General features: G+C 41.9%; 3 protein-coding genes and 1 long non-coding RNA gene across 5 annotated transcripts in view; 1 reads left to right on the top strand and 3 right to left on the bottom strand.

Moving 5' to 3' along the window:
- Positions 1 to 2712, bottom strand: part of meis1b (Meis homeobox 1 b) — a 123250-nt gene extending 120538 nt beyond the window's left edge. The window contains exons 1-3 of the mRNA XM_088385981.1: positions 2544 to 2712; positions 1804 to 1890; positions 21 to 127 (exon numbers count right to left, since the gene is read on the bottom strand). The gene's annotated coding sequence lies outside the window, so the exon portion shown is untranslated. The remainder of the gene's footprint in view (positions 1 to 20; positions 128 to 1803; positions 1891 to 2543) is intronic.
- Positions 2713 to 4168: 1456 nt separating this feature from the next.
- LOC148392877 (actin-related protein 2) lies at positions 4169 to 11412 on the bottom strand. Its single transcript, XM_088384147.1, has 9 exons — positions 11239 to 11412; positions 9691 to 9801; positions 8581 to 8796; positions 8390 to 8462; positions 8166 to 8302; positions 7950 to 8099; positions 6685 to 6830; positions 6480 to 6612; positions 4169 to 5716 (listed from the first exon to the last, which is right to left on the bottom strand). Exons 1-9 carry the CDS (start codon positions 11395 to 11397, stop codon positions 5546 to 5548), a joined length of 1296 nt encoding a protein of 431 aa, XP_088240273.1. The 5' UTR covers positions 11398 to 11412; the 3' UTR covers positions 4169 to 5545.
- Positions 10903 to 12666, top strand: LOC148392876 (uncharacterized). 2 transcript variants are annotated; one of them, XR_015860145.1, is made up of 3 exons: positions 10903 to 10967; positions 12197 to 12290; positions 12372 to 12666. It is a non-coding gene; the product is annotated as an uncharacterized LOC148392876 (long non-coding RNA). The 2 variants fall into 2 exon arrangements; XR_015860146.1 differs by lacking the exon at positions 10903 to 10967 and adding an exon at positions 10974 to 11425.
- Positions 11646 to 14373, bottom strand: LOC148392875 (uncharacterized). The gene is made up of 6 exons (XM_088384148.1): positions 14246 to 14373; positions 12915 to 13645; positions 12724 to 12842; positions 12476 to 12602; positions 12334 to 12403; positions 11646 to 12260 (listed from the first exon to the last, which is right to left on the bottom strand). The coding sequence occupies exons 2-6, from the start codon at positions 13632 to 13634 to the stop codon at positions 12241 to 12243; spliced, it is 1056 nt and encodes a 351-aa protein (XP_088240274.1). The 5' UTR covers positions 13635 to 13645; positions 14246 to 14373; the 3' UTR covers positions 11646 to 12240.
- Positions 14374 to 14403: the final 30 nt, after the last annotated feature.

The following is a 14403-nucleotide window of genomic DNA, read 5'->3' as shown; positions in this document are numbered from 1 at the left end:
GCCAAGGAAATGTCACTTACTGTAGTTGAAGTCCAGAATGGCTGAGGATGTCCTTTTACCTTGAGTCCGTCTCCCACGTCCTGTGCTTTTGTGTCCTTGGTGTTTTTTTTACCTCCCGACATTGCATCTGCGGGGATTGAAAAAAAGAAGTTAAAAAAAAAACAAAACATCCCATTTGTAGTGTCAAGCATCAGGGGAGAGACAATCAGAATAGGAAAGTGTGTGTTTGTCTTTTTTCCTTTCCGTCCACTCTTTTGTGTCCTTTCAGAGCCAATTTACAAGTGCCTGAACGCATCGTCTCTTCTGTCTTGTATTAAAGTTGAGAAGTTATTAGGAAAAAAAAATGACTCCCTGTATTTGAATCAGAACCATTTTTTTACACTTAGTATTTTTACCTCTGTAAAAAACAAACATAAAAAAATGCATAAGAACATTATATAAGTATATATAATATATATATGTATATCTATATAATATAAATATACCGTATATATATTATATATATTCTACATATATCAAGTGTATGTTGTACATTTTTTATTTCTATTTTTTTTAATAACTGTTTCTAACTAACGTACGATGGATGTAGCGCTTGCTTTTTTGCGAAGGAACAGGAAGTACTTTGTAGATAATGAGTGTGCGTGTGTGCGTGTGTTTGGGGAAGGTGGGGGGGGTGTCGTGAGGGTGGTCGGTTCTGTGAGAAAAACTGAAATGCAACGTGTCTTCGCCTTCCGCAGCCAATAAAAGTTAAGAAAATGTTGAAAGCATATCTGAGCCTGTCTGATGATTGTCAGTAGGAAACAACTCACTTCCTTAAGAGAATTTGAGGAGATTTTTTTTTTTTTTGTAAGGTTCCACAACCGGATCAATATCCAACGACGTCTTCGGAACATTATGCAAATGAGGAAGATGATCCAATAAGCAGATAATCAACTTTGTATCGATTTCTTTTTCCCAACTGTCTGGTTTTTGGTTTTTTTATCTTCTCCAGTATGATTCAAGCTTTTATTGCCTCAACCGGTTGAAGTTTTCTTTCTTCCTAAACATGAAACAAAGAAAATTGCATGTGAATTTAGAAATACCTCCTAACCTTTGGAATGTGTTCTAGTTAATGCTAACACACAATGCTATAGACAGTGCTAAGCTAACAAACAGCATCAATACTTGCAGTGCCGGGTATACGGATATTCTTTGTCATCTGTGAAGACCAGCTACCATTATCGCAGGTTCTTAAGGAGCCTGTGACCGCCTGGAATGGATTAACAGCATTTCCAATCATTCCAAAGATTATTTGAGATTCAAGTTTGGTCACCGACTAAATGAAACTTGTAATTTAAGGCACTGCACTTTATTTGCTTTTAAATGTCAAACTATTATTCCAAAAGTTCCAGAGTTCAAGTTCCTCAAGCTCCCAACGAGTCCAAAAAAACTCTTCTCCTTCCCAGCTGCCTCCCCTCCTAGGCAGGAACATGTGATAGCCATCGAGAGGGCGTTCATGCTCAAGATGTCTCTGCAAAAAGCATGTGGGCGATAATGACGGAGCGAGGAGGCTCTGGAGAGAGAAAAGAGAAAGGGGGGAAAAAAAAGCAGGGTCCCGCAGGGCTTTTGGGGGGCCTGCTCCAGCTTGGAGGATGCAAAAAAAAAAAAAAAAAAAAAGTCACAGCAGTGCACATGTGCAAACATTTAAGATAGCTGCGCTCATAACAGGGTCAACGCGGCCCCTCTGCGAGAGCTTTCTTTACGAGAACGGACTCCGCCATTGCTGCATGTCCAAAGATAGTCAAAGACTTAAAATACACTTACCTTAGTATACTTTAAGGCAGGGGTGTCAAACTCTTTTTTTTGGTGGGCCGCATTGTCGTCATAGCTTCTTTCGGAGGGCCATTATGACTGTCAACCCAAATAGATATATGAGCACCTCATATTATATACAGTAAAAGCTACAAAACAAACTGACAAATAACTCGTTTTCAAATCAGTCGAGTAAAAACTGGTCAAATATTTAAAAACAAAGATATTATTCAAAGTGAAGACACACAATTCTAGTAATGACACACAAATATGATGCACAATTTGTCTTTGAGGGCCACATAAAATGATGTGGCGGGCCGTATCTGGCCCCCGGGGCTTGAGTTTGACACCTGTTCTTTAAGGCATAAATGTACTACCTAAATTCTAATAGTCATATCTTAAGTGACCCGACTCACAGGTTTTTGACATACAGGTTGTCACTCAATTATTTTTTATTTTTGGGGGGGGGGTCCAAGCTGAAGTTTAAAATTATTCTTAAAACTGAGAAACGCTATTATCGCTACATTTGTAAAACACCGTAGACAGGCTAACTAAACAATGTAACAATCCTCATTTATATTTTCTGAAAAAAGCTCACTTATACCGTTCTGACCTCATGTGCACTGAAAAGACAAATAACTCTCAAAGACACAATTTGAAATTCGTGGACCGAAGACAAACTTAAATGTATATAAGAAAATAAGGTTAGAAATAAAATAGAAAAATTAGCCATTTTCATGGTTCAAACATACCAGAGAAGTTCAGGTAAAGTGGACGTCCTTCCTTCTTCATAGTTCTTTCCTCCTCAGCTTAACTCAAATGTTTTAATTTGACGTCTTTTGTCACATTTGTAGCCAGTAAAATTAACTTTTTAGCTTATGTGTATGTATAACCAGCGAACTTCATTACGCCATTTTGATATCGCGGGCTTTCCGATAGGCGGAAGTGAGCTTATGGCGGTAATTGTGGGACTGTGCCACTCTTGCCAAAACCTGACTACCAATGACTTTCAAATCAGTGCAACGGCGTCATTTTATGAAACTAAATTGAGGTAAAGATGTGACATTTCAAATTTGAATACTAACGTATCATCATTAATTACTTTTTGAGGGGCAGTATAATAAAAAAAAAATGTTTTGAAAATCCGCGACCCCCGTGAGGACAAAGTGGTACAGGAAATGATGGACGCTTAGAAATTGTTTCTTTCAACCAATCACATTCTTCAGGAAACACTGAAATTAACCTTTTTTTTTTTTTAAACACAATTTTTACTCTTTTTTTTTTTGTTTATTAATTTTATTTTTTAACGAAAACGAATAAATAAAAAGTCTTTTATAGACCTTCAATATTATTAGCTAACATGTATTTCATTTAGAGTAAATGCAGGTTTTTAAGCCCTGCTGTAAAATCAACAAGAAAAAGTTGTGTATTTATCCTCCTTTTAGGCAAGCAATTGTTGATTGAATTGATAAAAAAAATCATCACATAATTCAACTCCTAAAAAAAAAAAAAAAAAAAAGACAATGGAGTATTGAGTTGATCGTTCCTGAGTTTTATGGAGCGTGTCGAGCTTTTTAGCAACACATGGAATTTGCCCGTGAAATTGCAGTTTTTTTAAAACATGAGTTTCTTCTCTTTGCTCCAGTTGAACTTGAATGAGGAACACTCTCTATTTACTTTTTGTTCTCCAAATGATGAGGAAAAAAAGGTGCAATCGCAGAATATTAATTGGCAACAAGTCGCTCCACTGCCAAATGACCTTCCCCGCTTCCTGTCTGAGGAGAAGGAAACTTCAAACGGGAGGTAAGAGATCACGGCCGCCGGGGAAGTGGCAGGAGGAGTAGAGGGATTAAAATGGAACCAAGGCTGGAGAGGGCTTTCTTCTGGTTTTTATTTTATTACAGACAAGGAAAAGACACCCTCTTCCTCTGCTGGCGCCACTCTTCCATTTCCTCCTCCTCCCGTTTACTTCAAATGTCTACCAAGAGATGGATGGATACATAGAGAGGTAGATAGATAGATACAGAGATGGCTAAAAAAAAAAGAGATGCATGAAGGATGGACGGAACAATAAATGGATAAGCGATAGTTGTATAAATGGCTGATGACAGTGGACGGATCGACAGATGGAGGAAACAAGATGGGATGGATGAATTAAGGATATATGTGAACAATATATGGATGAATGACAGAAGGGATAGCCATGATCAATGGATCAAATCATTGATTGGTGAAATGATAAATGGGAGCTGGAGGAATGACTGGAATAGATTAAGGAAGGATGAAACAATAGAGGAATAATGAACCGATGGAACAATGGCCGGAGAAAGGCTAGATCGTCAAATACACAAGTAACTCATAAAAAGCGAGGCAGGCATCCTTATAAATCACTTTTCTTTATTTAAATCAGCGTTAGGCAGTTATGCTATGAACAACAGAGTCAAAACAAAATGGTGGCGACAACAAAATAAAAAGCCAGCAGAGACGTACAACAAAACATGAACTGCACTTGGCACTGGATAAGACATCCATGGAAAAGGAGGAAAAGAAAAATATACAATCCAAGAATCATTATCAACCGTCACACCCCCCCAAACAATCTTGGTGAAGTGCCTCGAGTATTGATCAGCCCAGAGGGGGGGGGGTCTCAAAAAAAAAAATCTCAAAAACAGCCTTTTCCATTTAAACCTTCTGTGATTTGCTGCGTTTCGAGTAAATATACAACAGCAGGCCTTTTTGATCAACACTAAGGCAGATTAAACGCCCCCTCATGCCGGAAAGTACCATCACACAAATGAATCGTCGTAAGATTCTTGGTCGTCTTTCATTTTTACCTATGTTCTCCTTTAAGACAGGGTTTCCCAAAAAAACAATTTTTCCTTTGGTCGTACATTTTCATCAATTCGGCACACCGTTGCGGGGTCACTTTTTTTGGTGAATTCACGAATCTGATACTCAGTTTACGTCGTGAAACAATTAACATCGTTGTTTTTTTTTTATTGGATTTCAAATATTTATGGTCGGAAAGTGAATCGATACGAATACTGTTATTCCAACATTAATATTGCATTAGCGTAGCTTAGCGACAAATTCGGTAACCTCGAAGCTTTGTATGTCGCCAACGTTTCAGGTTTCTTCAATGAGTGATAACACACCAGTTATCAATTTCTACGCATGTCCTACATAATATTTTATTTAATGTTTTTTACAATATGATTGGCAAGTGTTCCGAAGAAGTTTCCAAATTTGGGTTTCGGCGCCACCGTTCCGAGGATGGGCCTAAATTTTTGGGGGAAACCCTGCTTTGAAGGGAGTTGGACTTCATTAAAAGCAAACTTCTGTTACCACGGTTACACTCCATTCACAATGGTAGTAGTGCACTGCAACAATGGCGAGGGGAAAGCAACTGAAAAACCCGCAATAAAAGAAAAGTCACCCCTCTCCAAAAAAAAAAGTTGTTTATAAAAATGTGATTAGTCACGGGGGGGAAGAAAATACGCTGGGTGGACCCTGATTGTGATATAAAAAAACTTGTAGGCTTCCCTTCGAGATGTCCCCGACTATCTCCGTGAATTGGCGGGGACATCAACCTTAATTTTCTAACGTTATACCGGGAATTGTGCAAAAGAAGATGGAACCGTTTGCCAGGAGAGGTGAAGGCGGAAAAGGGGAAAGGCGACAGCGAGAAAGAGGAGAGGTGAAGGCGGAAAGAGGAGAAGGATAAATAGATTTTTTTTTTTGTGTGTGTGTGTTTTTATCTGACAGTGACACCCAGCTTTTGCAGAACGCGCACCCCCTTCTCCTGGTACTCCTCGCGGGTGAGCCAGAAGTTGTCCTTGTCCTTCATTATGTCAGCTAGTACCGCCCCGCCCAGGAACACCATGTGCTTCCGCCTGGGAGGGTCTTCGATGCGGATCTTGAATTTCTGTTAACACAAAAAAAAAAGAGACAGGAAGTGAATGTCAAGCGCACTTCCTGATTTGCAAACATCACCGTCAGATGAGATGGTATGGTTCAGAATTCTCACAATATTTTGCTGCAATTATGAAAGTAGCGCGAAACTATAAGGGGGTCCGAACTGATCTGGATTCTGGCCCCGATCACCTGTTTGTGCTATTCTAACCTACATGTATTAAAACGGCACCTCTATATTTGCAAGCACCAAACAAACACCCATGAGGTCACATATATGTTTTAACTTCCACCTTCCTTTACTTATTTTCATCTACTGCTAAAAGGATTCATGTTTTTAAGTAGTAATCATCTTTTTAACAGTCGCATTTCATTTAATCATGAGTCTTTTACCAATTTTAACATGAAGAGTGATTAACTTATTTAGCACTGAACTAGTTAATTAGATAGTAGTTAGTTATGCTAGGAAACAGCATTTTTATCACCACCTACACACTAACTAAATCTTTACACAGGGTAAATAAAGCATTGGGCTCAGGGCACCACCTGGTGGGAGACAAGTGCACTGCACCCGTTGAATTTACACGAGGCAAATTTACTGCGTTTAAAATGTGTGGCGGGTGTTATGATTACATTTTGGGATTAAACAGCAACTTTCGGGAACTAAAACCATATGTATGTTTATTACGCATGGTGGGTGTTAGCAAGGGGTCACTATACTTCACATAAGTTTTAATTATTATGACAGCAGAAGCACAAATGGATTTCTTTCTCACCGATAGTTTATCCACATCCCCCTTGAGCACACGCTCCAGATACAGCTGCTTGAGCTCCCTCTCCAGTCGCGAGGGCAGCCCAGGGTACATGGTGGAACCTCCCGAAAGCACGATGTGCTTGTAGAACTCGGGCCTGGGGAGAAAGATTTTTGTTGAAAATGTTCTTTTTCCCGCATATAGGTGACAGCGCCAGCGGCGGGCTCACCTGGTGTCGATGTCGGCCGCCTGGATGGTGTTGAAGAGTAGCTCGGCCACGCCCACGCCCTCCACATTGATGAGGTGAGGCTGGAAGAGGGCCTCGGGCGCCTCGAAACGCTCGCCGCCCACCTTGATCACACGGCCGTCTGGCAGCTGCAGAAAAAAAAAGATTTGAATTTGAATAAAGAATCAGAAAAACTCTTCAGGGACTCATACAGGTAGCAAAATGAGCTCGTCTAAAAATAATACGCTGGTAGTTTGGCTTACAAATTTGATTTAATCCGTAACAAAGCTCCTAACTCAAATCAATTTGCCCACGCGCGCTATTTTTAGCAAAAGATTTTGGTTGGACTAAAATGTCGACGCTAAAGCACAACTTGTACCTGTACAAGTGTGTGTGTGCGAGTGTACAGAAAGGCCTCATTGAGCCGCAAGGGCAGCCAAAGGAAGCCGCCGCCACTGCTGCAAAAGTGGCTGCGCAGGAAATGACGCCACGGGCGCTCCACGGGCCGCACTCACATTGCCCTCCTTGTTTCGAGGGGACCCAAACACACACACACACACACATGCGGTCACAGTGAGCTCAGAGACACAACACCAGTTAGCCAAGGCATGCTTTTGGATTCTGTGGTTCCGGAGAGTGAGAGAAGGGGGAAAAAAAAAAAAAAAGACATCGGAAAGAAAAGCAAGACTGGCGGAGGAGCACCACCGCGGCGACCGCCAGATGTTTGAATTTCGACTTTACAGCGGCCCCCGCAACAAAGGCCATTAATTAAGAGTGCACGCTTGTTATATAAACCCGTGCTTTTAAGCCAAGAGGTCATTTGTCATCCAAATGGGTAAACACCAGGCTACAAACATGCCGCTTGTCAAACTATAAATAAAATTAAAAAAAAAGACACACAGCTGCGTTTATGTTGAGCAAAATTACAAATGTGCCTCCTTTTTTTTTTTCAAAACGCCCTGGACTATTTTCTTCGCATTAAATCCTCCCATAAAATTGAATATTAATAGGTTCAAATCTACTTTTTGTGCTAAACGCTTTAATTATGCACTGATGTCTCTTTGTAAATGCAGTGGTACATAAAATCTCAGATTTCGTGGCATTGAGCAGCTGGACTGGAACATTTGAATTTGTCACGTCTGTCAAGGAAGCAAATCGAGCGGTGATTTGAACGCTTTGGCTGTGCACCAAACAAACCAGTCCGCCACATGACACGGCCGGAAAAACCAGCCATGCAAAGGCCACGCCGTGCCAGCCACCCCTCTTACCGTGTAGGACTCCACCAACACGGTGGTCTCCAGCGCCAGCTTCTGCTCCTGCTCTATGTTGTAGCCCACATAGCACAGCTTCTCCTTCATCATGCGAACTGTCTCAAAGTCGGCCGAGTGGTTGAAGGCGTAGCCTCGCAGAAGCAGCAACTGCAGAGAAAATAAACGTCCGTGAGAAGACCAATGAAAAAAAAAACCTTTAAACTCCATCTCTACCTTGATGAGGTAGCGGGTGATATCCCGCCCGGCGATGTCCAGACGTCTGGTCAAGTGTGGCAGGCTGAATCCTTCATACACGGGGCAGATGTGCGTCACGCCGTCGCCAGAGTCCACCACCACGCCGGTGAGAAGGCCTGTCCAAACAAACGTGGCAACCATGCGCTCGCTAATAAGCCGCTGTCGTTCAACCGGGCGGCCGGAACGAACGTCTGGGTTCTTACCTTGAGCGTACAGCGTCAGCACGGCTTGAATGGCTATGTAGACGCCTGAAAACTGGTACGTCTCGAACATCATCTGCAAGACATGTATGGCGCCTTTGACAGAGCTCCACAAAGAAGCTAAACTTAGCTCCTCCCCCATGTACATCGACACCAATTAACCTCGGATATAAATAAACCGGGCTTTGGCCTACCTCGATGATCTTCTCCCGGTTCTTGGTGGGATTCATGGGGGGCTCGGTGAGGAGGATCTTGCAGTTGCGCGTGTCGATGTTGAGCTTCTCGGACCCGAACGTGTAGTCCCACAGGTGCTTCATGTCGTCCCAGTTGCGCACGATGCCGTTCTCCATGGGGTAGTTGACCTCCAGCATGGAGCGCAGCTCGCTGGCCTCGTCCCCCACCATCAAATCCTGAAAAAGTGTTAACATTTGATTTCAAGGTCCAAATTCATCTTAAGAGCAACCAGGTATGAGTATTTCAGATCAGAACTCCAACCGGTAGTCAAACATCACGCCAATGCTTGCCCTCAAACTACATTACCCAGCAGGCATTGCACCATCACTCGGCATGCGCAAAAAAGTTTTTTTTGTTTCAATGATGCTCATCAGCTCTGTGTAGCCAGTCTCAACATTGCATCTGGCAACTTTCAAGCAGAAATGGCGGCCATTTTAATGAGTTTAGCCTTTGCAATTGTGGTTTTTGTCGTTTCTCCTGTAAAAAGGGTAAAAAAATGAGGAAGCTTTGACACATCCTGTTTTATAATCAGGTGATGTTCTGATCTTTTCATCAATTTTACTATCACAGTAACAGCCACCCAATTTGGAGCAGTTTTCAAAAATGTTGCTTGGATTTTTATCAAACTATTTATCTGCTGCTATATACACATTTTAATTGAATTTTTTAAATTAAATCATTATTCAAGTACATTATTTTTATGTTCCTACATTTACATTTGAACGCTGGTCATTAGCATAACCCCGAGCTGGCACTCACTCAAAATACAAATTCAAACAATGCTTCATCACTTCAGTCACGACGACGGCTTCAACGTGCGAGTAGAAAGGGAAAAGAACGAAGAAAGTGGTCACAACATTCCAGGCAGGTAAGATGATGATGATGCAAAGGAGAACACGCCAACCTAGACTTACCATCTTGTGGGAATTCTACTTCAACGGAGAGGAAACACATGGAGGGAGAGGAGGTTTGTGCGTATAAAACCACAATAAGACCAAAAACTGGACATTTGTTAATCAATTGTCGTTTTTCCATTTACGTGAGAAAAATAAATAGGAGGTGTTGTGTACCTTGATCTCAATGTTTCCCACTTTGGCTGTTGAGCGAATGATGGGCCTGCCCACCAAGGCGGGGAAGATGTGCTCTGGAAAGTTGGAGCCAGCATAGCCGCACTTGACAAACTGCAAAACAAAATAAGGTGCAAAAGTGAGGACGTTTAAGAATTACAACATGAAGTGATTGGTGCAGCTATAGTTTAAACAACGATAGATGTCATTTAGAAAGGGGGTGAGATTCTCTTTCCAGTCCATCCTGCCCCAGGAAAACCATGACCAAACAAGAAAGAATATTCAATGTCTGTCATATTGTCAATTTCTTCACATTCAAAAGAATCAAAATTAAGTTTATCACCATCAAACCAATATTAAAATCACACTTAAACAGCCATTGTGCATCCTTGAGTACAGTAACACTCTTTCATTTTTCATCAGTTTCTTATTTTATTCTATATTTCTAAAATAACAGCATTTTGGTTCTTTAAGTCCTCATGTAGAATTTAAAAACACAAGTTTTGTTTTTGCCTTTTCCTTCCAACTACACCTGAAAATATGAAGAAAAAAATCTGAGAGGGTGAAGAGAACATTTTTGATTAAAAAAAAAGACCTTTTAAAAAGTGTACCGATGAAGACCTTTTACGGCTTATTTTCTGCAACATCCTGTTTCAATGCTGACAAGCAGCATGAGAGGAAGTCTCTTCTTTGAAAGAGTCAACTCGGACATTCCTGCACACCGCAGTAATGCATACCACGTAGCAACATGCTAATTGGCCGGCTACTAACTCTCTAATTAAACAAAACTACAATGACACAATATTATTAACTCAAATAAAACGATACCTTAAAGTGCAGGTACGACGTGTGCGTGAGGAATCGGTAATGATTTAGCAAATCGGCCACTTCCTGGTGGGTCTTTCCCCACACAAAAAAAAGCGTATTATTGTGATTATTATGACTATTATTGTTAGCATCGTGACACAAAACTTAGATGAAAAAAAATAAATCAGCAGTTTTAATAGTAGGAACTCAAACTGGCGGATGGAAAAACGATTAAATCTTAATTGTCCTGACACGGCCTAGACAACTACGCTGCAATAAAATATTAAATATTCCTCAAAAGATGTTTTTTAGAGTTTTTAACAAGTTAGAATATGCACTAGAAAGATTAAGTTCATGACATGTGGACGTTATCCTGACGTTTAAGCACATCAAAGGTTTCCGTAGCCCGTCGGAAAACAGCAGACAGACAGCTGGAAAGCTAGCAAGCTAGGTGGCTAGCCGCAGTCGTATCAGTGGGTAGAATACTACACACTTTTGTTTATTTCGATTTTATTTTGATTGTCGACATTATGTTAGGGATGTCGCATTGCTGTATTCGGTTTGAGGGGGTAATAATAGCGACGTCTCTAAATGTCGTTTCCATGTCACGTCTGGATGAATGAAAATTAGCCCAGCTAGTTAGCTACACGCCCAGTTAGCACAGCGGCTCTACTTCCTGATTCTGGCAAAACGGTTAAAATGGCGACGATCGAACTAAACAAGGGGACGAGATTCGAAACTCACTCCGGTGCCGTTGTCACACACCACCACTTTCCGTCCATGGCTGTCCATTCTGTCTAAAGCCCCGGTTGCCACTGAACCTCCCCGTAACTTTTCTTCGGCAAGCCCGGAAGGAAGCCACGCCAGCCCGGACGAAAGGAGGCGGAAGAGACGAGGGCTCATCCGGGTTGTGTGTATCTGTGTGTGTGTGGTGCGTGCGAATGTATACTTGTTTATTTTGTGTGGGACATTTAAAAAAAAAATCAGAAAAATATGCGTAGAAATAAATCACAAACAGCGGACTATTTGGGTAAAATAAATGCAGAATAGAAGTTGGCTCCAAATATGAATTTTGAAATGGAGACTATAACAGGCCCCAAAAACAACCCATGCAAGAAGTTGCAGATCTGTAGTAGATAAATGTGAAACAATTCGATAGTATCATCTGATTTATTTCATTATTTACACTTTTGCATCACATATCTGTATTGCATTCCATTTTGATTCAAGCAGTAACCCTGAAGACTTGGGGGGGAAAAAAAACATTTGTCAAGGAAAAATAGGTCCAAAAATGAAAATTATTTTTGGGATGCAATTGGTGGCATATAAAATGCACAGATTAACAAGGAGATGGATGGAGATCATATTTACAACAAGAGGAACTTTTTTATGACAACACACTAGGAAGTTACAGAGTTAACATGCTTATACAGTTAATGCTTCAGTGGTCAGGGAATGATGAATAAATAGGACAAAAATAAATAAACAAATACAGACGCGTGAACCTGATAAAGTTGAGTCGCACCATTTTTGAGTTTGCATTAAGTCCTGTCACAGTCGTGTGGTTTCTTTTAAATAAATTCATTCATAGGATCAGTCCCAGGTCCCAGGAAAGATAAATAAAAAAAAAAAGTGCAAATCCTAGTCATTTCACACTGTGCACAGCGTTACCATGACAACTTTCCCCAACCTCTGCTTGCAGGGATGGAACACAGTGAGAAGAGAAGGAGGACCACCTGAGAGCTCTTAAGGCCTGGGCTTCTCCTCTACAAGAGAAAAAAAGGACAACAATTAAGGTGGCATGGCCTCCACGAAACTGAAATCAATAATTACACATACTTGCAGCATTGAGTTGATTGAGTGTTTGGGTTTTGTAGGTGTGCCCCAGATAACAGTCCTTCCTGGACTCCTGGTATAAAAATAAAAAAGTACCGTTTTGACACAGATGGGAACAGCGACGACTGTAACGACATGAACTTACCATGTTCCCGGAAACCACACCAAGACACCTGAGAAGAGTCCTGTTGGCGTGGGAAGTGCCCCATCGAAACTTCAGGCCTGCGGCGCAGTGCACGTCCTGGTGAGGGAGCCACAAGACAGTCCGGGGACTGGCAAAAATAAGAGCAGAGATGGTTTTAAACACGACTTGATATCATTTTGAAAACTTTTCAAGAAGGGAAATAAATCTCAAATGTTTTCCTAAAGGGCTTTTATTTTTTGGGGTCATACCGCTCAAATGGTTCTTCCTCACAGACAGGTTGATGTTGAGGATGAAGCAGTGCTTCCAAGCTGGGCACCTCCTCTTCCTCTTCCTTGCCCACAGTCTCAGGAAAAGACACCTGGAGGAGCTAGTGGACAGGAAAGAAAAATGGCATTACTGTTCCTAACCCTAACCCTTAGACCACCTGAGGGCGACCTACTTGTTGCGTGTGGTTGCTCTGGTCTTTAAAGTCAGCCCACTCTTGCTGCGTAGCGGCTGAGCAGAAATCTGCAAAGCTTTCACTCGGTGGAAGACTCGGCGGACCACGGGAGTTGTCGGGAAGGAATTGCGAGGACTGCTTGGAGGTAGAACATGTTTCCTGAGATGCAGCACACCGGTCCTCAACCATGCGATCATCATCGTCATCATCGGTGTGATCCCCGTAGGAGGTAAGCGAGGACACGTTGGGTTCCGAGCCCTCGGACGGTTCTTCCATCAAGAGGGAGTCCTGATCATCACAGGTGGGGGGCATTTGAGGAACATTCTGAGTCCTGAGATGGAGGCGGTGGTGGGATGATGCGGGTTCGGAGTCCATGATGATGTCTCGCGCTTCCCTCAGCCCGATCGAGGGTGTCGTAGCACCCGAGAAGCCGCAACACCACGGGTGGGTCGTCTGCTCCGCAAATACGGCAAAATCGGCAAATCCGGCCTCCTCCTCAGGGGCCTGGCAGTAGCCGTTAGTAAGGGGCAAAAGCGGCCCTCCAGGCGGTTCCACTTGGTGAAGAAAGTTGCACTTGAGGTGGGACGCCGGAATAGCGGAAACGACGAGGCCAGGAGAGAATCCCCGGAGCTCTTCCTTGTCTGATCCTGCCTCCTTGATGTCATCGTCCAATGAAGCGCGAGTTGCTGGGTGTTGATCAGTCAGGATGTCTGGCTCCATTCACTCATTCACTTGAAGGAGACAGCAAATATTAGTTTGGTCATTTCACAAGCAGTCCGACAAAACAATAACAATAGAAAAGTGAAAGCTGAAGTTCCCAGCTAAAATGTCAACCCCCCCATTGACTTTGTTGAGCAAATATTAATGCATTTTCACACTTATATAATAAATCCTAACGTTCTTTAATATTTGTCACAGACAAATCTCTACCACTTGAATCGTCTTTAAAAGTGCATTTTAATAATCCTTTCATGTCAATCATTTAATCTTGGAAATTTGACGCAAATTCCAATTTTAAGAATCTTAACATGGTCGTTAATCTGGTGATTGACAGGTGTCCTGGTGCCTGTATGAAAAACCTCAAATCAAGACAACACACTAATAGGACTACCACCAAACATCTCGAAAGCAGACTTTTTTTATTAAGTAAGTAATAACAATCCGAAAAGTAAAGAAACCAACGTTTAATCCCACACATTTTACATTCTGCCATTTTGTCAAAGGCAATTTGATGGATCGCTCCTGGCGAGACAGGCATTTAGCCCGTCCAAACAATAATCACACCTTTAACAACTACCTAATAACAAAAAGTGACACTGATAAACTTATACCTGTCCAGTTAAATCCCGTTAGTCCTCCTGTGGGTGTTTTAGGCGATTAGTAATTCAGCCATCATCTCCGAGTCCTGACGTCATCGTCGTCATAGGTAAACGCCAGCCGAAATGGTCGATTATATGTGACATCACTCGAGACTTCAAGCTCCAGTACT

Source organism: Syngnathus floridae, chromosome 9 (genome assembly GCF_059516105.1).
Source record: "Syngnathus floridae isolate MCC-2025c chromosome 9, RoL_Sflo_1.0, whole genome shotgun sequence".
Taxonomy (NCBI): Eukaryota; Metazoa; Chordata; class Actinopteri; order Syngnathiformes; family Syngnathidae; genus Syngnathus; species Syngnathus floridae.
Note: the sequence above shows the minus strand (reverse complement) of the source record. Positions and strands in the feature narration are given on the sequence as shown.